The 26,700-nt window shown below is 37.3% G+C and overlaps 1 protein-coding gene across 1 annotated transcript in view; it reads left to right on the top strand.

Annotated features, from left to right (window-relative positions):
- Window positions 1-26,700, top strand: part of LOC126326121 (DNA-directed RNA polymerase, mitochondrial) — a 272,901-nt gene that overhangs the window by 24,526 nt on the left and 221,675 nt on the right. Inside the window, exons 5-8 of the mRNA XM_049995553.1 lie at window positions 1,800-1,934; window positions 8,157-8,321; window positions 17,443-17,607; window positions 26,354-26,506. Coding sequence (XP_049851510.1) covers window positions 1,800-1,934; window positions 8,157-8,321; window positions 17,443-17,607; window positions 26,354-26,506 — 618 coding nt within the window. The remainder of the gene's footprint in view (window positions 1-1,799; window positions 1,935-8,156; window positions 8,322-17,442; window positions 17,608-26,353; window positions 26,507-26,700) is intronic.

Below are 26,700 nucleotides of genomic sequence, written 5' to 3'. Positions count from 1 at the left end.
CCATTAGAAGAACAAGAAGGGAAATCCAGGGACGTCATAATTTTACAAATTGTGTGACTGTGATAGTAACCTGTGAAATACAGAAATGCAGTTCTTCAAGTCATTTGGCAGTATAAGTGTCACAAATATACGACTAAATGGATTTGTGGGTTGGCAATGCTATCCTCTAAGTGGAAATTTAATTGGTTGCTGCTGCCTTTTTGTATTGTTAGATGGAACACTGAGTTATGAAATAGCTGAAATTATTGGTTTCAGATCAGACAGCTATGTGAATAAAATTGATTGATAATATAAACTTGAATAGTCATTGCCAATGTTTATGTTATTTAGCTTATCCACTAGCAACAAGTGTTGAGAAGACTTCTTTATTCAATTCCTATGTACACACCATTATTACCAATGATTATTTCGATTTGCTGATTCCTGTTGATAGAACAACAACAAAATATTAATCCTCTCTAGGCATGTTTAGACCTCATATGAAGAGTGTTCCCTGTTATAGGCTGACAAGGTTATGCTTGAAATTTAAGGAAATGAACTAAAAACATGGGTGGCTTTATTTCTCTTGAAAATGACTTACTTGACAAATGTCGTAATACTCAGATATATACACCAAGAGTACACAGTATGATGACCAACTGCTGGTTAAAGGTGTAGAAAAGAACTGATGACTTAGGCACATCAAAGAAAGAGTACAGTGATTTTGTCATGAGGAGTTAACTATGAGTGAGGTTTGTGCAACATGAGTGCATTTGATTTAGAAGGCTGGCCAAAGGCAAATTTGGAAATGATTTCCTGAGAAATGTTTGGACTGTTTTTAAAAGAATGCAACAGTTCACATTCAGTTATGTTCCTTGGTTGATACGTTAAGTCCAATATACATGCAAGAATTGAAGCAGCAACCAAAACAGCTAGTGGACAGCAGTGGTCTTGCACCAAAAAAGTTGCAGTTTGTTTCATCTGCAAAAATAATGGCTACAGTTGAGGATATCCCTGACAGCTTGGAGTACTGTTGCCAGCTTTCAACTGCAAAGCACTAAGAGCTGCATGTGAAAACAATAGCCATATACAGAGCTGTAACAACACTATGGTATTGCAATACATGCGTTTACAAAATCATGTTATGTTACTGGTTGAAGCAGGCTCGTGAAGCTGCAGCACCTGGGCTACTGTAACTGTCAGGTATCAACTTATGCCAACTCAACTATAGTGTGTTTTCTGGGTTTCAAAAATTATTTGTATTATTGTCTTTCTAAAGGTAAGATAATAACTGAAAAATAGTAGGCTAGCCCGCATTGAAATATGAGAAAAGGCAAGGACTGCAAAACTAAAAGAAGTCATCTTTTATCAGGACAGTGTAGCTGCACACAAAAGTGATTATATTTTTTGCTAGGCTGATAATTTTCCATAAATTATTCTGATTTTTTTTTAAAAAAAAAAAAAAAAAAAAAAAAAAAAAAAAGCTTGACGGGAGACAAGCTGTCGCAATTGGAAATACACCACATGGCATGAAAGGTAGTGTCATTATTTTGGTAGTTCTGTCTGTTGCTCATGTTTCAGAATGTATATTGAACCTTCAGCTGAAAGCCTGCCTACGCAAATTTTCTGAGGGCTATTGATTTACCCCTTCCCCTCCTTCTGCACAAAACAGGTCACTCAGCACCTAACAGTGCACACTATTCTATTGGTTGTAAGTGCAACAATTTAAATCAGTACAAACTATACTGGGAATTAATAGTATGAAGTATGATTACTTTTGTCATATACTTGTATTCCTTGCTTTCTTTTCCCTGTAACAGATACGATGCAATATGTTGAACAGAGGAATGGCAGCATTATCATCCTACAGATTAAGAAACAAGCAAAATAAAAGACCAACACATCCCAATGTTGTTGCCTTGTACAATATAATACTGCAAGGATTTTCAAAGAAGGTATTTATTCATTCTTCATCATTTATTTTGTAATCTTTGTAAATTCTTTAGTGTATGCTGTGACACTAAAAATAGTATTAATTCAGATAGAAATAGCAACGACCTGTAATTTTTGAAGTTTTTTATTTGTGTATTTCTATATGTGCAAAGTATACAGTTCTGAGGCACTGTTATTATTAGTGCATATGTATTAAATTGTCTAAACTAAGTTGTTATCATCTTTGTGGTGTTCCTTCCAAAGACTGGTTTAAATGCAACCTACATCCATATGCATTTGCATGCTGTATACAAGGCAGAATATCCCTTTACAGTTTTACCCCTCTCACTCTCCCCCATTGCCAAATTAACTATTCCTTGACACATATACTTTCTGTTGTTCAAGCTGTCTCATCAATTTTTGTCCCCCAATTCAGTTAATTATCCCATCATTACTTATTCAGTCCAGTCATTAGCAGTCTTCTGAATCTGTATCTACTTTCAGCATTATTTCACAGTTTATATAATCTTTCTGAAACCATCCAGAATCTCCAGGTCTCTTCCATGTATTCAACCTTATTTCATGAATTTTATTCCATGTGTTAGTGATGATTAAATTATGCTTTGTGCAAAATACTTCATGTTGGTTCCCCTTCCATTTCTTTCCCTCAACCAATGTTCTCCAGTTGTTATTTCCTTCTCTTTACTTTCTTCCCACTTAACATTCCATGCTCCGATCTGCAAAACACCAGATTTGTTTCTCCTGATGAAATCTTCCCACAGGGAGAACCAACCAGATGGCTATTTTGTCTCTGGAACATTTTATTCAGAACTATATCATCATTAAACAATACAACAGAGTTCCATGTTTTCCGGAAATAAGATGGATGTAAAATCTGAGCTGCTCCTAGTGTATCAAATGTTCAAATAACTTATGTGAATGAATATGGGTCAAGCTGTTGGCAGCCATTAATATTATGACTGGTAAAGCCTCCTCATTGTTAAGGCTCAAATGAAATGGTACGTTGCTATGAATGGCAGCTTCAACTCTTGGTATATGACACAGAAAGAAAGAAAAACCATAAATAACTAATACCACCACACAATTAAAGGTAACCAACACCGGTCTTTATCAATAGTGATACATTAATTAATATTAGGTGTGCAAGTAGTGCTAAGTATTTCCCTCTGTTGTTTGACTAGGACTTGGCAGAATTTAAGCAGAAACCTCAGTTTTTATTTACAAGGTGATTTGCTAGTTTACTGTCACTAGCTTCCATAACAACTCTATCCCAGTAACTGCAAGCTCATACCAGTATATTGTTGCTATATTCCATCGGATAAGTGCTGTTGAAACAGTGTTCTGCAATCACAGATTTGCTCAGCTCTTGTAAGTGTGTGTGACACTTGTGCTCTTTACATCCATCCTCTGTGATCCTGATGGTCAGTTTGATGCATGACATGTCACAACTCCATGGGATACAGTAGAAACCTGCTGTACGCAAATCAAGATCCTTGAAAGAGTCTCAATCTCAGATAGTGATTAGAAAATACATTTAAAGTCATATTTCCTTAGAATATGACCTATCCTGTTACATAGCTGTTTTAGTACTCTCTACCAACTGACTTGAGTTACTTTGTGTGCTGTGGTATTTGCGAATTTACTTTCCTAATGTTTTCATTCTTATCTATCAAGTTTGTTTAGTGTATTCCTTACTATCAGATGTTCCTTCACAGGAGACCATAATTGGTGATGTGTGCAGTGGACTTTGTGTTGTCCGTTTCTTCGCTCCATATGTCGTATGACTGAGTGATGTGGCACAGTGGTAACACACTGGACTCATATTCAATAGGATGGTGGCTGAAATCCATGTCTGACCATCTTGATGTAGGTTTTCCTTGATTGCCCTGAATCACCTGATGTGAATGTTGGACAAGTTCTTTTGAACAGAGAAGTCCAGTATCCTTCCCCTAGTCAAAATTGTGCTCTACCTCAGTGATGTTATCAACAATGGGGCATTAAATCCTAATTTTCTTTCTTGCTTTTGTATGTTATAGTCTTTGTGTGTCAATTTTGTTTCTCTCAGTTGTTAATTGGCTCAAGTTCTAATATTGTACCATTCTGGTTCTGTTCCCCTCCCGCTTAAACTCCACCGTAAAAGATATTACAGTTCGTTTCTTTGCTAAACATTGTTAATTATGTAAAGACTGTAAGCCCTCACAGGATATTTATATTTTAAAAAAACAGTCCTGTGAGTACATCTCTATTGTTTACTACAATTCCAAATTTCATGGTGCTCCAGGTTGTATGTTAAACTGGAAGTCTCTTGATAATGTATTGTAACAAGATAGAGGCTTGCTCCCTTAACAGGATCTCGCTTGTTAAAGCACCTTGCAATTTAAACTCTACTTCCAACTGAAGACTGCTTTACTCTTAATTTTTTGTATTTTTTTTTTTTTTTTAGTTTTTTGTGTATCCATAGAAATGGTAGGAAAACAGTGGTATTACAGGCATATTTTGAGAACAGAGAAATAATATCCCTTTCTTGTCATGGGAGCCAAGGCAGACTTAAAAAAGAAAGGCTGTCCTTGACTCTAAAGTTGGCTTGAACACTGCTGTCGTCATATTGCAAACTGTATGCCCTTAGATTCTGACAGTGTTTCAGCTGATTACCCAACCACTTACAGATAGGACATGCAGTTGAACCTGTATTGTGAACTGTAGTACAGCTTGCATTCTTTACTTTAACAGATTATTACCAGAAATTAAAGAAGTGGTAAGTAACTTGGCACTTACTCACAAACCCACATTAACATAAGCTTATAAATGATAGATTTCAGCAATTAGTTGTCCTTTTTAGGTTTTATTATGTGAATCCAGATTTCAGCTAGCAACTACACATTCTAAATGCACTATTTTCTGTTCTGGATGCATGTAAGTCCCTGTTGTTCAGGCATCAGTCACAGTTCTTTGAATACTCACCAGATGATGTGAGTATTTAAAGAACTGTGACTGATGCCCGAACAACAGGGACTTACATGCATTGATAGTGGCTAATTAGCCGAAATCTGGATTTGCAAAATAAAATCTAAAAAAGGATGGCTGATTGCTGCACTCTATAATTTATAAGTCACATAACAGCCGCTGAGTGCACCCACTTTCTGAATGGTAGGTAATCTGATTAACATAAGCTCTAATTATTCAGTATCAGTAGACAAAAATATTAATATAGTATGTAGATAATTAACATTTCACTATTTTATTGATAGGTAATTACTAATAAAAACCTGAGATATGACTGAGAATATCATTGATAGGTGTGCGACAGTACTGATGTGTGTGAATTAGTGTTGATTGTTTGACTTTGATTTTGTGACAGTTTGTAATTTACAAATACATGTTTATTAACACTTAAAACAGAAACAAAGTGCTTAGGTACCAATCATTGAGGCAGGATAAATGTGCCAATAGAGAAAATAGACACTGACTGCCAATCTTTTAGGACTTATTTGTATTTTATTGGAGGACAGAAGAAAATGTAATGAATAAAATTATAGATAAAGTGGGGGAGGAAAAATCATACATACATCATTCGAAGAAATAATTTTGTAAGGAGATGGAGGTAATTATGGATGCAATCAGCATTCAAATTCCAGAATATTGACAGGGTACTGGAAACAAATACATGAACTAAACTCAGGAAAGAAATTGCATGAGGCATGCGAGCATCAAAAGAACTGGAGAAAAAATAAGAAAAAGAAAGTTACATGGAAGCTGTGGAGGACAGCATAATTCATGAAAGGGATGACAAAAATGTGAAAGCTGATAAAGATGTGAGAAGACTGCAGAGAAGATAACAGACATTCAGAGCGTGTGTATCTTTCATAACAGTCCTTCTGTTTACCAGAGAGGTCCCCACTCGGGTGCTAGGAATACTTAATGAGTTATGTTTATGTGCTGGAAGGCACAAATAACTACTCATATGTTTATCTGAGTTCTGTGCAGACTGTAACTCAAGCCAGTTGTCCAAGAGAAATATAACAAGTGTACAGTATTTTTTAAATTTGATGTGGGGATTTATGACTGTTGCTGTAGTAACCTAATATAGACAGATCCTGAACATCATGATATTTGTAGATATATACATATACATATAATGCACGTGGGAGCATACTGCGGCCACGTCGGCTGGCAGGGACACATCGCACGTGTTGTCAACAGCACACAGAGGTTGTATTTCCCCGACGTCACCCCACGCCTCTATCTGCGCCCCAGCGGCACGAGAAATTTCAAAAGACTGCACGATGGATAGGACTTCATCTAGAGTCGGATTAGCCAACTGAAGGGCACGTTGCCGAACTTCTTTGTTGGGCGCCGACCGGATAATAGCATCCCGTACCATGGAATCGGCATAGGATTCTTTGTCAACATCAGTAACAAATTGACACTTTTGACTGATTCCGTGAAGTTCAGCGTCCCAAGTGCGATAGGATTGATGCGGTTGTTTTTGACAATGATAAAAGGTAACACGAGAGGCTACCACATGCGTTTGCTTTTGAAAATAGACAGATAGAAGTGAGCACATTTCAGCAAAGGACAAAAATGCAAGATCTTTCAAAGGAGCCAATTGCGACAACAACCAATACCTTTGAGGTGAAATCCATGAAAGGAACAGAGACTTACATGTTTGTTCCCGCATTTGATGCTGCGACGAAATCACGAATCGCATTTGTGAGAAGTGTTTGCTGTTCAATGAAACCGTGCAATAGTTGCTCGACAGTAGCCATGGAAACCTGTGGGTCAACGATGAAAAGGAAAAATCCACTACCCCATCACCAATTGTTGTAACATCAAGTTGAACACATGTATTTCAAAAAAATGCAACACTTATAAGTCACTGAGCAAGTTGACAAAGCAAGACATGTGAACACGGTAACATTCAAATGAGCACTGAGTCCAAGTCTAGTGGCCGCTTCGGTGGCGCGGCTGCTGCATGGCTAGCAGACAGCACCACATGTAGAGGACGCGCGTAGTTGTGCAGTGGCACTTTGAATGATCGGCGAGTCACAACAATAATGTACATCATATATTAAAGAATTGGTATCTAAAAACATGCCCATTTTAGAATTCAGCATTGTGTCAAAATTTCAAAGCAGTCCGTGAAGCAATAAACATCTGCATTTGTACTTATATAGAAACTGTGAATGTTCCTAATCACAAATCTCTGAAAGTTATTGAATGAATACTTCGAAATTTTTGCAGGGTGTTGCATTGGAATACACTTTTTTATATGTGTATTTTTTAAATATATGTAATATATATTTTTTATAAATTTAATAACAGGGAAATGTTCTTACAAAAAAATCTCAAAACGTCTCAGGTATTTAATAAATATAAGAAACAGGCATCTACAAATGTGCCTGAAATGCTGCATCAGAATTTCGAAGCAGTTGCTCAAGAAGTTTCAAAGATACACGATTTTGAACATATGAAGATTTACATTTTTATTTGTATTGATTAAGTCATGACTAAAACATTTCATATCCCCGAAGCTGCTTGTTTTGTTCATCGATTCTACTCAATTTCTTGCCAGTGAAACGGTTTTATCAAATATAAAACTACTGCCTGCCACTACATAAGTGTCCTCAGAATAATAATGATGTGAGAAAATCGTAATGTGCTATAAAGATCACTTGCCAGTTTTATTATCCTGAAACACTGATGTTGTGAGAGAGGATCCCATTAGCTGAAATAGTGAAGCAGTTACAATGGTGCAGTGTTGCATATCACATTAAGCTGATGACAATTCATTCTTACAGGAAATGTGGTGATGCTCATGTCAGAATAAAAACCTGTCAGAATTTTCAAACACAATGAAAAGTGTTGTTACTCATCCTTTGCTTATGTATGGTCTGTCATTGGTTGGTACATTGGGATAATTTTGGGCAATATTGGATTTATTTAAGATACCACATAAAATGAACCACAGATTTAGGAAACTAGCAAGAAGTAAATTATTAAAGCTTATAACAGTAGTCTAGGTAAGCAATTTGAGAAAGTGTGTGTGTGTGTGTGTGTGTGTGTGTGTGTGGGTAATTGCTCAAACTGTTTCTGTTTCAGCATATTGTAAGTAGACACTCCTAAAAAACAAAAAAAAATGTGTGTGCACTCTTATATTTAATGAGATATGGTTTACTACCATTTATGTACTCAAGAAATTGAAAATTATGCATTTTTCCTAACAGGGCAATCTAAAAAAAGTGAAGGAAATCATGCACATGTTGCAAGAAGATCAGGTGGCGCCAAATGTTCACTCATTTGCTGCTTGTCTTGAGTGTGCTGGTCGCTTGCCTGAGAATGACGGAACAAAAATTCAACTAGTGCATTTCCTGGATGAAATGAAGGAAGCTGTAAGAGCAAAATTTTCCTAACTATAATCTTTGCAACTACTTTTTACATCTACTAATCAAAAAATACAGTGGCTTAGAAGTGATAGCAGCAAATTACCTTATTTAGTTATTGGTCCTTGAATTACATACCAGTGAAATAAAAAGTCATGTATATTCTGATTTAACACACAGTACCTTGTCTTTATCGGTATCATTCTGATCTCATGGGCAGTCTGAATAAGCTTTTGGTGTATAAATAATTTATGGAGTAAAGATAACAACTCAATGGAGGCATTGAGTTGTTGACAGGCATATCAACAAGACTGATAATGTTATTAGGTTTCAGACAAATCCTGCTTCAAAGTTCTCAACAGCTTCAGAGCAGGTGATTCAGTACCTTAGCTATTTGCTGAGTTATTTTTATTGCTTAAATTATTTATATTTTACCAAGTACATCCAATACAGTATTTAATCTTTTAATCTGTACCTCTGTTGTTTAAGTTGAAGACATTTTTTTCAATTTTAGTGGTGTAGTTTAATGAAACTGATATTAAATAAGTCTGGTGAAGGTGGGAACTGGAATAGCAAACTGCTGCTGTTAATTTTGACCCCATTCTACTTTTACATAACCAAGGTGCTTTGAAAATAAAAGAGTATGTTGAAATTAAATGGTGCAGCATTCCTTGAGCCTTTTTCAGAAACAATAAAGTTTGAGAAATTGAATGTGATCACTTATGGTAATTTGCTTTGCGTCATAAAAATAAGGAAGGAAAAAACAGGGAAAAGCTTCTATTGTGGTGACATCCACAGTTACACTGTGTACCTGAATTTTTGTCTCTGCTAAATATCAGAATTTGCGTTGAGCATACACATTGGTAGATTCTGACAGTTTTGTGTTTCTGGATAAATCTGTAACAAAATTTGTAACTGAATATATTGTAATAACTCACACAGTCAGACTGTATCTTATTTAAACAAACAAAGATGGTTACTGATGATAAAAACCTTAAACAAATGACGATAATCATATTTACAAAAGCTTGACATGATGTCAAATGGAGATATATCCACAACCAGTTATTATTCTTTTTTATTTTTTATTGTTATATTTTTATTTACGTCAGTGACTTGTGGAGGCCATGTGCAGCACTTCAAATTGTCAGACTGCTAAGCAACTATCTCTCTCTATCTCTCTCTCTCTCTCTCTCTCTCTCTCTTTCTATCGTGTTTCTGTGTATACTAAATTTAGATGTTGTACATTTATTTTTCACTTTCCCCTCTCTCTTTTCTAAAAGAGAGACTGACAATAATCCATAAATAGCTAACTATTACTACATAGTAGTAAAAGATTAAAAACAATCACTACTCTCTTGTGCTATGTTTATACTCTTCTGAAATTTTTGTAGTGTAATATTATACTTGTACACATTTACCATTCATTGCACTTTTTAGAGCAGTGTATAATGCTGTCTGATGTTACTTTAGATTAATTTTTCTGTCTGATGTTATTTTTCATGGACCTTTTACATTAATTTAATAAAGTGTAAAATAAGAAAATATATCTTCTTGATCCATCATGGAACTGGGCCTTATGGGTGTGATGAAATAGTTTATCGGGTTGTTCATCCTGTATGTACCACTACAATCAAATATTTCAAATGCTGTGTGGAAGGGGCGAGTACCTCTCAAGAGTTCTCATATCAGACAAGGAGAAAGCCCCATGCATGCATGGGTGGATTGAGAAATGTCTGTCAGGTGTTTCCACAACCTCCACTTAAAGAAAAGGCCATGGCACACTCATTGTGTTATCACCCAAAGCGGGCCAGGCTTTGCAAATTGTTGCACTGACAAAATCGAGGCAGTCTGTCTCAAATGATTTTACAGAATCTATTTGGTAAAAAAACTTGATTTCTGTGTTATTTGTAGCTTTGTATACCAGCTTCCTGGCGAAATGCCCATTATTTGGTTAATGCTCATAGTAATTGTGGTATTTCCTATATATGTAACAAATTCAGAAACATTGCGATGAAAAATAGGGGTCGCTATGATTTTCTTCTTGCATATCATACCATATGTTGCTGTGAATGAAATACCTAATTTTGCTTTAGACTTTGGAGTAGGTCTCTATCTGTCTGCAATCTCGAGAAAATAGATTTTAAGTAGCATATTCATCTCTGATCACACAAGTGCGGGAATGAAGTATTCATAACATCCGTCATATATCGCTAACTGTTTGAGGTATGGGAACAAGATTTTGACCAACGATGGCACCCAGAGAGAAGAATGTTTTGCCATATGGTTAACATACGGAACTACATCTGTGCCAATATAGCAAAAGCTACAGTTTTTGTTTTATTTTTCTAACCACTACTATAATTTTTGAAAAGTCATAGACAACTTGTGAAAAGAGAATTTGCTAGTATGAAAAACATGGAATTTCTTCTCTTATGTTAATGTAAACTGACACAGTGAAACTTGGCAAAGTATTTTCTTTCCACACTTCATTTGCCTTTGACATATGAAAAATTATGGCAAATAATGTACCATTTTTCCATTCCTATCCCTATACAGAGTGAGGGAGTGAATCTTCTTACTACAAACATCTCTTAATTCATCAGTGAAAGTGAGGCAATGTTTTGTAAGTCATCAGTTTTCTCATGGCTTCAGAATAGCTGAAGAGTTTACTGGGTCAGTTCTAGTCTGCACCAAAAACGCATAGTTGCGTTCTATTAGAAATCTACATCTACATCTACATCTACATCCACATCCATACTCCGCAAGCCACCTGAGGGTGTGTGGCGGAGGATACTTTGAGTATCTCTATCAGCTCTACCTTCTGTTCCAGTCTCGTATTGTTCGCGGAAAGAAAGATTGTTGGTATACCTCTGTGTGGGCTCTAATCCCTCTGATTTTATCCTCATGGTCTCTTCGTGAGATATACGTAGGATGGAGCAATATACTGCTTGACTCCTCGGTGAAGGTATGTTCTCAGAACTTCAACAAAATCCCGCACTGAGTTACTGAGCATCTCTCCTACAGAGTCTTCCACTGGAGTTCATCATCTTCATGACACTTTCGCGATTACTAAATGATCCTGTAATGAAGCGCGCTGCTGTCTGTTGGATCTTCTCTCTCTCTTCTATCAACCGTATCTGGTATGGATTCCATACTGGTGAGCAATATTCAAGCAGTGGGATTGCATTTCCTTAGGATTCTTCCAATGAATCTCAGTCTGGCATCTGCTTTACCTACGATCAACTTTACATGATCATTCCATTTTAAATCACTCCTAATGCCTACTCCCAGATAATTTATGGGCGTAACTGCTTCCAATTGCTGACCTGCTGTATTGCAGCCAAATGATAAAGGATCTTTCTTTCTTTGTATTCACAGCACATCACACTTGTCTACATTGAGATTCAGTTGCCAATCCCTGCACCATGCATCAATTCGTTGCAGATCCTCCTGCATTTCAGAACAATTTTCCCTTGTTACAACCTCTCGATATACCACAGCATCATCCGCAAAAAAGCCTCAGTGAACTTCTGATGTTATCCACAAGGTCAATTATGTATATTGTGAATATGTATATTGTGAATATGTATATTGTGAATATGTATATTGTGAATAGCAATGGTTCTACGACACTCCCCTGCGGCACACCTGAAATCTCTCTTACTTTGGAAAACTTCTCTCCATTGAGAATGACATGCTGTGTTCTGTTATCTAGGAACTCTTCAGTCCAATCACACAATTGGTCTGATATTCCATATGCTCTTACTTTGTTCTAAACGACTGGGGGGAACTGTATCGAACGCCTTGCGGAAGTCAAGAAACACAGCATCTACCTGGGAACCTGTGTCTATGGCCTTCTGAGTCTCGTGGACGAATAGCGCGAGCTGAGTTTCACCCGATCGTCTTTTTCGAAACCCATGCTGATCCGTACAGAGTAGATTCTAGTCTCCAGTAAAGTCATTTTACTCGAACATAATACGTGTTCCAAAATTCTACAACTGATCAATGTTAGAGGTATAGGTCTATAGTTCTGCAAATCTGTTCGACATCCCTTCTTGAAAATGGGGGTGACCTGTGCGCTTTTCCAATCCTTTGGAACGCTACGCTCTTCTAGGAGACCTGCATTACACCGCCGCAAGAATGGGGACAGTTCCTTCACGTACTCTGTGTAACATCAAACTGTTATCCCATCAGGTCCAGCGGCCTTTACTGTTTTGAGTGATTTTAATTGTTTTTTTTACCCCTCTGTCATCTATTTTGGAAAAAGACATTTAGTATTTCGGCCTTTAATCTGTCATCCTCTGTTTCAGTACCATTTTGATCACAGAGTGTGGGGACATTTTGTTTGATGTATTTGATGCCTGTTTATCTGTGGTTAATAAAGTTACAAAAAACAAGATAGTCGGTATGAAACTTCTTGGCAGATTAAAACTGTGTGCCCGACCGAGACTCGAACTCGGGACCTTTGCCTTTCGCAGACAAGTGCTCTCATTCGGGAAAGATAGTTAGTACTTTACGAACCTTTTGATACAATTCATTAAGTTTAAAACAGCTTATAAATATGGATAATTTATGTTTAACACGCAAAAAGATACAAGGTGAAGATGTTCACCACTTCACTCTGAATGAGTGTAGGAAAGAAAAGATGGTACACTTTTTGCTTTGAATTATTTTCTTTTTTCTCAGATAAAGAAAGGGAAAATATCCTTTGGTAAATTTCAGTTACAGCTTTTCACTGTTAAAAATATGATGTGTTACACGATTTCACTAAAACTGCAACAGAATTGGTGTTCTAGTTTTGTCTGAAATGTTAACCCTTTCTTATTTGAAGAATCATCATCAGTTATAAGCAACAGCTACATTTTTCTTGTTGACAGGTTTAAGTTTGATTCTTTTGCCAAAACACAGTATAATTTGCATCACTTTGCAGTAGTTTTTGAGACAGAATCCTGAAATAGAATGTCTTGTTAAACAAACAGTTGGTGACCAGAGAGATCAATAGCTTACAGAAAATGTCACTGTGTCAGTTTACAATAACATAAGAGAAGAAATTTCATATTTTTCATATTCACTAGCTATTGACGACTTTCAAAAATTACAGTACGGGTTTCAAAAAATAAAATAAAAACTTCAGCTTCTGGTAAATCACCATAAATAAAGTTCTGAATGTTAACCATGTGGCAAAACACTCTCCTATTTGGTGCTACCTCTAGCCAAAATCTCATTTAGATATCTCAAAGAGTGTATGAGATATGAAGAATGTTCTGAATATTTCAGTCTCGCACTTGTTCGACGAGGAGTGAATTTGCTACATAAAATCAATTTTCTCAATATCGGAGATGTATAATGGCCTCCTCTCAAGTCTAAAGAAAAATTCAATATCTTACCCAAGTTTCATTTGCAGCAACATATGGTTTAGTATGCACCAAACACTAAATTATAGCCTCCCCTATTTTCCATTCCAAAGTTTTCAAAATATCACGATAACAATGACCGTTAATTAAGTGATGCAAATGATAGGCATTTCACCTTGAAGTTGATGTACAAAAGTAACGTAGAAATCAAGCTTTTTTACCAAATAGGTTTTGTAAAATCGTCTGAGAAAGATTGGAGAGCAGGTGCCTTTGATTCTTTCATTGCAACCGCTCACTGAGCCTGGCCTAGTGGGGTTGTGTCATACTGAGCTCACTGTGGCCTTATCTTTATGTGGTGGTGGTGGTGGTGGTTCTCCATTACAGTCTATATTCCGGAACTTTGGAGACTTTTGACTTGCAGAGATAAAAGCTTGACAAGTAATTGGAGGGAGAAAACGGTATAATTACAAAATTTGCTTTTCACTATAAGCAGAAATTTATAGTAAAAAGGCATGATCATTAATGCCAACTGTATACTGAAAAAATATGACACAATGTGTGATACTTTTTTTATGATCTTTAATCCTTAGACTGATTTGATGGAGCTTTCCATGTTAGTCTATCCTGTAAAAGGCTGTTTGTCTCTGCATAACTACTCCAATGTACATCCACTTGAATCTGCTTATTGTAATCAAGCATTGGTATACTGCTACAATTTTTAGTCTCACTGCTCCTCTTCTTTCCCAACTTGACTAATCCTTTATGCCTCAGGATGCATTCTGCCAACCCATCCCTTCTTCTCTTCGGCATCTTTTAAAAAGTTCCATTTTCTTCTTGTTTGTAATGTTTGTCATCTACATTTCAGTTCTGTACATGACTACACTCCAGACAAACACTTTTCATGAAATAATTGTTTACACCTAAATTTAAATTAGATTTTATAATATTCCTCTTTTTCAGAAACATATTTCTTGGTATTGCCAATGTGCATTTTGTATCCTCTTTACTTCTGCCATTACCAGTTATTGTACTTCTGTAATAGCAAAACTTATCTACTACTTTTAGTGTCTTTCTTAAAATAATTCTCTCACCATTTTGTGATATAATTTGACTACACTGTTTTATGTTTGTTTTACCTTGAAATTCATGTTGTAATTTCTTTTCATGGCATTATACCATTCAACTGATGTCTCAAGTCTTTTGCCCCCTCTGACAGAATTATAATGTTGTTGGTAATACTTTTCAGTTTTATTTGTGCTCCCTGAACCTTATCAACTTCAATATTTTGCTTTGGTTTCTTGTAGACATGAAATAATATGTTCAGTAGGCTACAAACCTGCATCACTCGTTTCTCATCTACTGCCTCTTTTTCATGTCCATCGATTATTATAACTGAAATGTGATTTTAACTGATGATTCAGTAAATACTCCAACATAACAGTACCTGCTTCTTTGTTTCTGGCATTATTACATTTTTTGTTTAAGTCTGGGGATTTTTGTTGTCTCATATATCCTTCAACCAGGTGGAACCGTTTTGTCATGGTTAGTTTTTCTAGGGATTGTAATAATTCTCAGGAAATGTTGTCTACCTCAGACCCCTCTTTGAACTCCCAGAACTCTGTCAGATTCTTTTTGCAGCTTCAGATTCCCATCTCATCTCCATTGATTTCATCTTCCCTTTTCATAATATTATCTTCAAGTTTTTGCCCTTTATATAGTCAATCAGTTTATTCCTTTCATCTTTCATCCTTTCCTTCTTTGTTTAGTATTGGTTTGCCAGCTGAGATCTTGATATTTATACAGCTCCATCCACATGTTTCTTTAATTCTGCTGTAGGTGACATCTATCTTTTTCATAGTCATGCTTGCTTCTACAGTTTTGCATTGCACATATAGCCCTACCTGCTTTGCCATTTTGCAATTTTACTGTCTTGTGTGGCTTTCACCACATTCGACATGCGTCACGCTGGTTTTCGCAACCATGCACCTGAATGGCTGTCCACTAAGGCACTGGCAGGTACGACAACTCTCACTGACCCGTTTGTTGTGTTGGTGTTGCATATAATATCCACAGATGCTAGTGCCTGGGAATTTGTTTGTATGCTGCCGATGAGTATTGTGTTGCCTGTTGATGAAAATGGTTGTGATACCAGAAAAACTGGTGTCTTTCTTAGTGAGTGCTGCCATTCCTTAGAGGGGAGCGGTAGAACATGCCTTGTCATCTTGTGAGCTTTCGTCATCTGTTGGATACTTCCACCATGTTGTGACAACTGTTGTGTTGTTACTTTTTTTCTGTTGCAGTGGGAACTCTGTAAGTGACACTGATAGAAGTGAGAAAGTTCCCTATATTGAATCAATAGCCTCTGCCAGCATATCTAAGCTCAGTTCCTTGTGAAAATTTGTCAGATTTCAGTGGTATCAATGGATGGCATTTATGAGTCTGATACAATGCATATTAGAGTTTGGAGATATTGTGAAGGGGTTGTATCCCCCATTTCTTCACGATATAACAGCTGCAGAATTTGTTATTCCACTGATCAGAGTGTAACAGTTGGAAGTTGGTGAGGTGACAGTAACGTATTCCACCATATAGTTTTGATCAAGTTGACTGACCAGATACCCAGACTTCATATAGTATTTGATACTATAGAAAAAATATGCTTCTACTTGTGTGAACCCAGTTTTTGGGTTCTGTGGCCAACATGACAGTAAATGGAGGGCCATTTACGTTATCAAACATTTGTGTGATCCACTGCTTATGTGGATCAGCACAGATGAAATTCTCATCAGAGTGACTCGTATCGGACTGTTTCCTTCTCCCTGCTGTCTTGTTAAGGTCTATCAGTTCTCATATTTGTTTGCCAGCTCAATTTACACATGGTACACTTTATGTCCATAAAACTGATGATGTGTTCGTAACACCAGTGTCACCACATATGCTGTTTGTATCTGCTGTTGTTAACACACACTAAAAAACTCTTTACTAAATTCCTTTATTATTAGCATTCATTACTTTACTGAGGTAACAATCATAATGAATCAAATAATTTAAATTTAAAAAAATGAAAACTGAAAGTAAAAACTGATTTTTTTAGTATTTCCCAAAGAAAATGGAAAGATTGTAGTGCCAGGGGAACAGAGGCAAGAATGATAAGGAGAGGAAGGCTAACCTGTGGGTTCCTGCAAACTGTAAGAAGCCTGGTCTGGAGCGAGGATATAAAACCAATGCAGATGAGTGTTATACTGAGCTTATTATGCTCTAATACTCGTGTATGCATAAAAAACAAGATTAATGAAGAGAAGGCGGGGGAGCAGGATGCATGCATGTGAGATGAAATGTCAAGGGACTAGAAGAGGACTTACTGTAATACACAGAGTAAGAAATCAGATGTTGAGAGACATAGTGCGAGAGAAGTCCATGCAAGAGGCCATTGAAAATACGAGATTAAGATAGTAAGTACATGTTAAAAGAATGGTAGTTGGCGGGATACTGACACAAGCCCATGAAATGATAATAGATGGCAAGCGATGTACCGAAAGACCGAGAGACAGATTTTTCATTGGAGTGAGGGAATGTTTGATGAAGAGAGGAGGACAATGGGACATTGTGGAGAGGGAATTGCGACGGGGGGACAGGAAAAGTAGGAGAGGCTAATGTTCTGAACAGTATTAAGATAGTACAGACAGCGGCTGGAAACTATAGAAGGTGGTGGTGATGAGTAGTTGCTGTGTACCACTATGTTCATTACATTATCTATTTTTCTTTTGTTTCAGAATGTTACACTGAATGATGTCTTTGCAAAATGCAGTTTTGTGGGAGATCAGCAGGAAGTTACTTTAGCAGCCGTGCGAAGAATATTACCAGATTTTGAACCTTGCTTACCTCCTCCTGAGACTTGCTACTCTTGTAGTTTATTGAAGGAACTTAATGAAAATAAAGTAAGTGTATTTAAGTACCTGGTCATTGTCTCATATAAGGTGGTGGTTCACTAGTTTTTTGACTCTGCACTTACATCTAGTAGTGAATTTTATTATTTGATTTTGAATATGTCTGCAGTGGAAGACAGTCTAAGAATGTGTTCAGAGATGGAATACGTGTGTGTGCGTGTGCGTGTGCGTGTGTGTGTGTGTGTGTGTGTGTGTGTGTGTGTGTGTGTGTGTGTTTGTGTATGTTTTGCAAGACAGAGGAGGACTTCAATTCTCTGTGCTGTGTAGGTAAGATGAGTGAGTTCTCCCAGTTCCTTCCTGAAATCTTACAAGTAGCCTCAGGATACATAAAGCTCACTGACGGTAAAATAGTTGTGATAAATGTTTGACCATAATATTTTCTGTAACATAAGAGAGGTTCTGCCATTCATCGTTCCCTAATTGTTTGGAACTACATCTACATCATCCACAAACCACCATGCTGTGCGTAGTGGAGGGTACCGTGTATCACTACTAGTCATTTACATTCCTGTTCCACTCGCAAATAGAGTGAGGGAAAAATGGCAGTTGGAAAAACCTATGTACGAGCCCTAATTTCTGGCATCTTATCTTCATGGTTCTTGCACGAAATGTATGTTAACAGCAATAGAATCATTCTGCAATTGACCTCAGATGCCATTTCTCTAAATTTCTGGAATAGTGCCTCACGAGAAGAGCATCATCTTCCACCTAGGGATTTCCATTTGAATCCATGATGCTTCTTCATACTACTTGTGTGCTGATCATATTTAATAGTAACAAATCTAGCAGCAAGCATATGAATTGCTTCAATGTCTTCCATTAAGCTGACATGGCGGGGATACCAAACACTTGAACAGTACTCAAGCACTGGTCACATTAGCATTCTACACATCATCTCCTTTATTGCTGAGCAACACATTTCCAAAAGTTCTGCCAATAAAACAAAGTCGAGCATTCACCATCCCTACTACCACCCTGATGTACTCATTCCATCTCCTATCCCCTGCAATGTTATGCCTATTCATGTGACTGTGTCAAGCAGCATCCTACTAATGCTGTATATGAATGGTACAGGATTGTGTGCATGACCAAGACTCAAACTCAGGACCTTTGCGTTTCGCGGCCATCTGAGCTACCCAAGCATGACACATGTCCCGTCTTTACAGCTTTACTTCCACCAGTACCTCATCTCCTACTTTTCAAATTTCACAGAAGCTTTTCTGCGAACCTTGCAAAGAAACAAAGAAAAATTTCACATTGAAATCAGCCACTATCCACTTTTAGTGGAATTTGCTGGCATATATGAGTTTATGTAACTGAGCAAAATATGAGCATCTTGGGACATTGACTTGAGTTATTTCCATGGAATATAATATTGCGGAGATGTTGAGTCGCAGTTAGGCACAACGATATTGCACATTCCATCCTGGATTTTCTATTGTTTGATTCCATGGAATGTATTTTGTTTATTTTTGCAAGTCTTGCAATTCTACTTGAAATTCCTTAATTTCTTTAACATTAGTTTAATTTTCTTTTTCCAGTAAAGCTTACTCTTGAGTCCCCTCCTTATTCTGTTCCTTTCAGGTAAAATATATTTTCTGACTGTAATTTGATTTTTACCACCTTTTGATAAGCTTACTATATTCCATTTGATGTAATTCGTCTTCTGTCAGTCCCATTAACCTGTGACCACTACCAATAATTGTTGCCAAATAAAAAACAGTCAAAGAAGTTGGGTTTCTGACATCCATGTCAGTATCTGTTTAACCCTGCTTCATTTAGCAAGGTGTATATTCACAAGAAGCTGCACTTTCCAGTGGTCTACAACCATCACCTGAGGTCTCTCAGTCTACTACCTCCCATATTCTCTTGACCAAGCTGCAAGATGGACTTCCCAAGAATTCACACTTGACAATAGTGTCTCTGACAACTCTATCTGTGGCACACCAGCCTGCCGATTCCCAGAGAGTTTAATGAGACTAAATCTCGGTAGAGGTATGTTCACTGCAGGCTCATTCTAGACTTGGGTGCTTTTGAATGAGAACCTGGAATCAAAATGAGTAGTTCACATAGTGATCAAATATTAACAGACCTCTCAAGTATGCAGCCAGTGTTGCCATTTAGGATTCAGTAAGTCTTCGTGTCACCTGCATTGCATTTTATCAAGTGGGTAGCAGATATTGACTCACTTTGCTGTGTACTATGTGGTTGGTGAGCAGCCCAGAGTCTCCTTTAAGTTTTGCAAACAACACCAGATCAAGCATTGAGACAAACTGACTGTTATTTTTGTTTCAAAATTTGTAATTTGTTGTTGTTAAATTTAGGGCAGCACCGAAACGTGACTGTACAGTTTGTTTACATAGAGTGTTTGAGGAATCTGTGTTGTGAAAAAATACAAATTTCACGTAAAGGTTTTGCTGTAGTAGTTTTTATGCTTTTTGTAAGTGCCTGACTCAACTTTGAGTAATGATTTGTCTTCGGAAAAGACTTTCTGAGTTGGTTTGCTGAACTTCGTAATGGTCATACTTCCACCAGTGAAGAATTTTCTGGGGGTCAGCCAAAATCAGTTGTTATTTCAAAAGACGCCATTGCTGTCCATAAGATGATTAAAGATGATGAGCATGTGTTAGAGGCATATTTAAGTGTATCAAAGACTGCAATACAATTAATTCTGCAAGAACATTTTGCTGTTCCTGATGGATTCCATGCAATTTGGTCAATTGGCATAAAGAAATGCTCAAAAAATTCAGTTGATGAAATGCAAAATCTGTGTACCCCATCATAATGGGAGCCAAAGCTTGGACATATTTGTATGAGCCAGACACCAAGCAGCACTCAACCCTTTGGATATTCCAATATGAACCGTAAAACAACCAGTGTGGTACAGGTAGGATTATAAGGTCAGGATGAGTTTTTAGATGGTGGACTGTGGTTCTTTCTGTGGCTGTAAGCTTAGTTTTTATGTTGGGGGATTTGGGGAATGATGGTGAGGCAAGGTTCGAGGTTAAGAAATTCTGGAAAGTTAATAGTGGGTGATATGGGCATAATGGGGGTGGATCACGGTTGGATGGAGGAGTGAACTGAGTTAGGCAGGACTCAACATTGGTTGAGTCTGATTGGTGGTGAAAAAGTGCTTCCACTGTAGGGGCTGGGAGGAGGAGGAAGGCCTTTTACAAGTCCTGGAGTGGGGCAAAAGGTGAGGCCTTTGGAAAGGACTGATTTATGGCTAAGGTTTCTGGAGGAAAGATACATCCCTACACAACCCCTGCTCCCAACCCCTTACCTTATGGCTCGTACCCCTGTAATAGACCTAGATGCAAGACCTGCCCTATTCATCATCCCACCATCATCTGCTCTAGTCCGGTCATTAACATCACCTATCCCATAAAAAGCAGGGCTACCTGTGAAACAAGTTGTGTGGCCTAAAAGCTAAGCTGCACTGTGCTGCATTCTATATAGGCATGACAGCCAACAAGCTGTCTGTCCACATGAATGGCCACAGACAAACTGTGGCCAAGAAACAAGTGGACCACCCTGTTGCTGAACATGCTACCAAACATGATATCCTTCATTTCAATGTCAGCTTCAAAGCCTGTGCCATATGGATCCTTCCCACCAACACCAGCTTTTCTGACTTGGATAGGTGGTAACTTTCCTTGCAATATATCCTTTGTTCCCATAACCCTTCTGGCCTGAACCTTCATTAGTCAGTGTCTTCACCCAACCAGCTCCTTCCCTGTTTCCATTCCAGCACTACACAGCCCTCATTCCACCATCGCACGCAGTCCTTTCCGTCTCTCCTTTTCTGCTACCCCCTCTTCCCTCCCCACCTCTTCCATGCTGCCTGTCTCACCTCGTGACTGTGCATAGCTGCCCTATCCTCTCTCCAACTTGTCCCTGCATGCTCCCCAGCAGCACTTCACTGTCCGCCACCCCTACCCTGCTATCCCTCCATCTCCCCACCCCAGTGACCTCCTGACCCCCACTGAGTCACCACTCCAATCGTACACTGGTGCTGCTGCTCGCAGTGTGGCCTCAGTTGTTCGAGACTTCAGTCTTGTGTTTGTGTGTTGCATTTGCATGAGTGTGTGGGTGTGTGTCTGTCATCTATTTTTGATGAATGCCTTACTGGCGGAAAGCTTTATTTGTGACAGTTTTTTGTTGTGCCTATTTGCGACTCAACATGTCCGCTATATGGTGAGTAGCAATTTCCTTTTCATAATATTGTTACATTCCATCTTGGATTTTCTATTGTTTGATTCAACAAACTCACCTGTCACGATTGCAGCGGATATTGGATCATCGACTTAGTTTGATGGATCAGTGGAAATTGAGAGGGTAAGAGATGTTCTGCTATGTTATTGGTAAGGATTTCAAAAATTGAAACCATTCACTTAATAGGAAAATTCTGTACCAGCTTGATATATAAATAAACAAGCATATATATTAGTGCATTTGGTAAAGTTGAATGGAAAGGTCATTTTGAGAGTTAGAACTATCTTTATTATATTTAAAGGTTTATTAAGGAGAATATTCTGTCATCATTGTCCTGTTTACTTGCTGGAGGTATTCCTTACGGACGTCATGCTGTACCAAGGAAGGTGTTGCCGCACTTGACATCATCGCAAGGCCAGCATTGAGACTCCTGCTCCATAAGTGACTCCAACTAATATCAGGGATTCTAATATAGCATATAGCAATAATGTCGAGATATATATATATATATATATATATATATATATATATATATATATATATATAATCGTAATGTATTGGAATCTATGTATTCCACTATTTCAAGAGAACAGCAGTTGATTGCAAAATCCATCATTTTATTACAGCAGATCTTGATTTTAATGTAGATCTGCTGTAATAAAATGACAGATTTTGTGATCAGGTTTTGTTCTTTTTGTCTGTTGTCTATATTGAATCTGTTTGTAATAGAATTTTGTTTAGTTGGTTGAATGTCATAATCTGAACTGGATGTCAGTGTAATGTAAAGACACATGCTAATCTCTTGTGTTACGTAGTCAACAAGTAATAAAATCAATTGTATCTCCCAGTTGTTGAAATACTGATTTAGTGATCATTGGCATCAAATCAAGATTTAAGATGATTTCATGTAGTCTCTAATTTGACGACTACTACGTGGCAGATGTGTAGTTTATTAGTAACACACATATCAACCGAACTCTCACAGACTCTGTTATCTGGGCTGATGGCTCACATTTCTTCAAACAGGATGGACTAATAAAAATATTATGAGAAGATTAGATTGTTATTCGCCATATAGTGGAGATGTTGAGTGCAAAAAGCAAAAAGACTGTCAAACAAGTTAACTTTTGGCTAAAATGGCCTTCATCTGAATTAGGGAAAACACAAACTCTCTCTCTCTCTCTCTCTCTCTCTCTCTCTCTCTCATGCAGATGTAACTCATACACATGACCACAGTCTCTGCCTGCGACTTGAGCAATTGTGTCATTTATAAATACTGTATTAAAGTACATTTTTCATACAGTGCACAGGTCCACATTTGTGCATGAGGTATGCTATATTAGTGCAGACATTTGTTTGTTTTTTATTGTTGCAGTTGTGTTGTCCAGCAGATGTCTTTATGTCACAAGTACATTATGGAGTTTCCAGTGTTCCATATACTCTGAAGGGGCCCCTCAGGGAATGCAACAGTACAAGGCACTTTGGGAGATTTTATATATTGAACAAAAAAGAATGACCTGATAAAATGAGAAGCAATTAGATTTCAGAGAAATGTACTTGGATATTGATATTGAAAGCACATTTGCAAAAGATAATACAGTAAATGCAAACCATTATACTAATCAGTGAAAATTAATTGGTATTAGTGAGGAAAAAAAACAAAAACGAATTTGTGCATTGCAATGGAATATATTTCGAGAATAACTTTTCATAATTTTGCCACCCCGAACCCTCTCAGGTTACATTCACGTGGGCTATCATTGCGACCTGTGGTAGTAAAGGCACCATGACAGCTACGGGCAATATGAACATTATTTTTGATGACTTCCCTGATGGTGATGGCATGTTCCAGCAGGATAACTGTCTGTGTCTCAAAACCAGAATTGTGCTATAGTGGCTTGAAAAGCATGATAATGATTATACATTGATGATTTGCCCACCAAGTTCACCTGATCTCAACCCAATGCAACACATCTGGGATGCTATCAAGTTCTAGTTCCATGTCACAAACCTCCAGTCCTCAATTTACCAGAATTATATGACCTGTGCATAGATATCAGGAGACATGTACCTCCAGAAACCTCCCAAGTACTTAATGGATTCCTGCCGTGCGGAATTGCTGCTGATTACATTCCGTACGTAGACCAACATGCTATTAAGCAAGTAATCATAATGTTTGCCTCATCAGTGTACTACTCACATGATAAAAAGTTGTTTAATTTTGTGTAAGCGATACTTCTCTTCATCACACATGATGCAAGAAAGAAGGAAAGTGATTAAAAATAGTTAAGTATTGCGACAATGACTTTGTTAACGGTGAGAAAGATTTTTATTTTTCATCACATATTTTGATTTGCAGTATAATTTGAGGCTTGAAAGGGCTTCCTCTGTCTGAGATCAGATATGGAGGGAAGAATATGATAATTCAAGTGGTTAAGTGTTGGAGCACTCATAACCAAATTCCATAAATTGCCTCTTTTCAAAAAATCAATCATCCTCACATATTACCAGGAACTGAGACTTGACCAAAATTCGACATAGAATGTAGGGATATTTTAAATAACTTGTGGAACATATATTGGAAACAGAGTTTTCCTTGGGGTGGTAATTTTATTGTAACAAATAAAAACAAAGTATAGCCTGATCCGAAGTGTATTCAATTGTTAAGTTATTTTAACACGTACTGGTCACCAGATACATGCCCATCAGACATAGAGCTATTCAAAGACAGCCTTAATGTAATAATATTGGAATACCTCTATTAAATGGTTCTAGTAAAGGGTGACTATATTTTGTTAAGCATTGGCTGGGGAAATTAATACATACATTAGAGATGTAAAAAGTGAGTCACATTGGTAGTAATATTGGGACTGAACACATTTCAGACAACTGGCTTTAAGTGCTAGTATACCCACATACAAGAGAAATATTTTAGAACTCATGTTTACTAACAGACCTGGCCTTAACAACAGTATTTTCAAAGAGACAGTGATTAGAGACCATGATGCTTTTATAGTGGTTATGGTCCAGAGGTAAAAAGTTTATTGACAAAGGTAGGAGAGTCTTTCTGTTGGACAGAACTAATAGGCAGTTACTAACTTCCTCCTTCTTGTAGGGGTTTTAGGCAAAATTCAGAGACATTGCCAGGCACCAAATTAGTATTTACCAATTAAAGTAATTAACTAATTGAAGATCTGTCTTGGGTATTGTTATAAAAACATATATTATTATGCACTTGACTCAAAGCTGCTTCTTTTTCGTGCTCTTTATTTTGTGTTATTCAAGTGGTCGACATGCTAATTGGGATTTAGCAATGTTAATGGTACAAGGTGGGCCAATGCCCTTCGTGTCACCACCTCTTATCCTCCCCCACCCCTGTCACCATGGTACAGAAGTTGTGGACTCCATCTGTTTGCATCTAGCATTATCCATCTGAAAGTATTATGGAACATATTTGAAATGTTTGAAAATTGTGTAACAGAAGTGGGACATAGAAACTAACCCAGTATTCACCTATTTGGATGTGGGAAACCACCTAAAAACCACACCCAGACATTCGATTCAAGGCTGGCACACCTTGCCAAATCCCAGAAGTGGATTGCTAACACATGCAGCTATCAGTAAGGGTCCCCTTGAGTCAAAACTGATAAAGGAAACTTGTAAGCCAAGCCTGAAATTTAGAAGAATTACCATAGTCAGATTTTGGCAAAATTTCTTCAGAAATTTATTGGATGTTCTAGTTGTATCTGAAGTCAGTGAATACGTTAATACTTTCCATCCAGACACTCATTATGCTTGTTGAAACAGAAGACAAAAATCCAAGCTATTAAATTGTGCACTTATTAATGCATCCAACCATGAGGCTCCAACAGTCATATCACCATTTAATCACAAAAGTTCATAAATGTATGATATTGAGAAAGAATTAAAATGTTTAAACTGGATGAGGTGCTTCTACATGACAATTTCCATCAGATTTGCCACTGAATACGGAAAAAAAAGTTTGTTTCGTTGTTCATATTTATGAAGGATTTCTAGTTCAGCAAAAAGTTCCAGATAACTGGAAAAGAGCGTACATCACACTTGTGAGGCCTGTTCTAGTGTACTGCTCCAGAATATGGGATCCTTATCAAGCCTAGCAGCAGATATCATATGATGTCAAAAATGTACTGGTAGTCGGTGAATGATGTTTTATTTATATACAAGGCTGCTTGTTTATTTTTGCTGGGCAGATATCGGTCTATTTTCTCAAAAAATAAATTACACAACCACTGACAATTTGCATGTAACCTGTCATTCAACAACTTTGTGAAGGCTGTAGGACAGGATATCTTGAATATAAAACTGTTGTGCTGCTAGTATTGAAATAGTTTTTATGATCTCAGTGTCAGTTGGACATCAAAGAGCAAAATTTCAACTTTATGTGAAGAGTGCACTGCTAAAATATATCTTCTGTGGTGACAGTTTCTCATCAAAAAATGTTAACTGAATTTTATTAAGTTTCCGTTTAATGCTTTTTCAGGAAGGCAATTATAAATCACCTGCTGAGGGGCTGTTAACAAATGAGCAAATCAGTGACTTGATGAGACAGCAATTTCAGATTGAACTAGATGGCCATGTGAAGGTGAAGACTATTGAGAAGAGAACAGAACCAAATGCCACAATCCAGCACTATGTAAGTAGACAAAAAAGAAAATTAAACTTATAATACTGAAGTGTCAGTTGTTATGGGGCTTAGGTATATGTCAAATATTATGAGTAGACATTGCAAATGAAGTTATTTTATACCTCACACAAATTTCTGTAAACATTAGTCCTCAGTATAAGTTTTTCTTGACTTTCTGTTTCACAGAGTTTGGTCCAATGTTG

The sequence above is a fragment of the Schistocerca gregaria genome, chromosome 2 (genome assembly GCF_023897955.1).
Source record: "Schistocerca gregaria isolate iqSchGreg1 chromosome 2, iqSchGreg1.2, whole genome shotgun sequence".
Lineage (NCBI taxonomy): Eukaryota > Metazoa > Arthropoda > Insecta > Orthoptera > Acrididae > Schistocerca > Schistocerca gregaria.
Note: the sequence above shows the minus strand (reverse complement) of the source record. Positions and strands in the feature narration are given on the sequence as shown.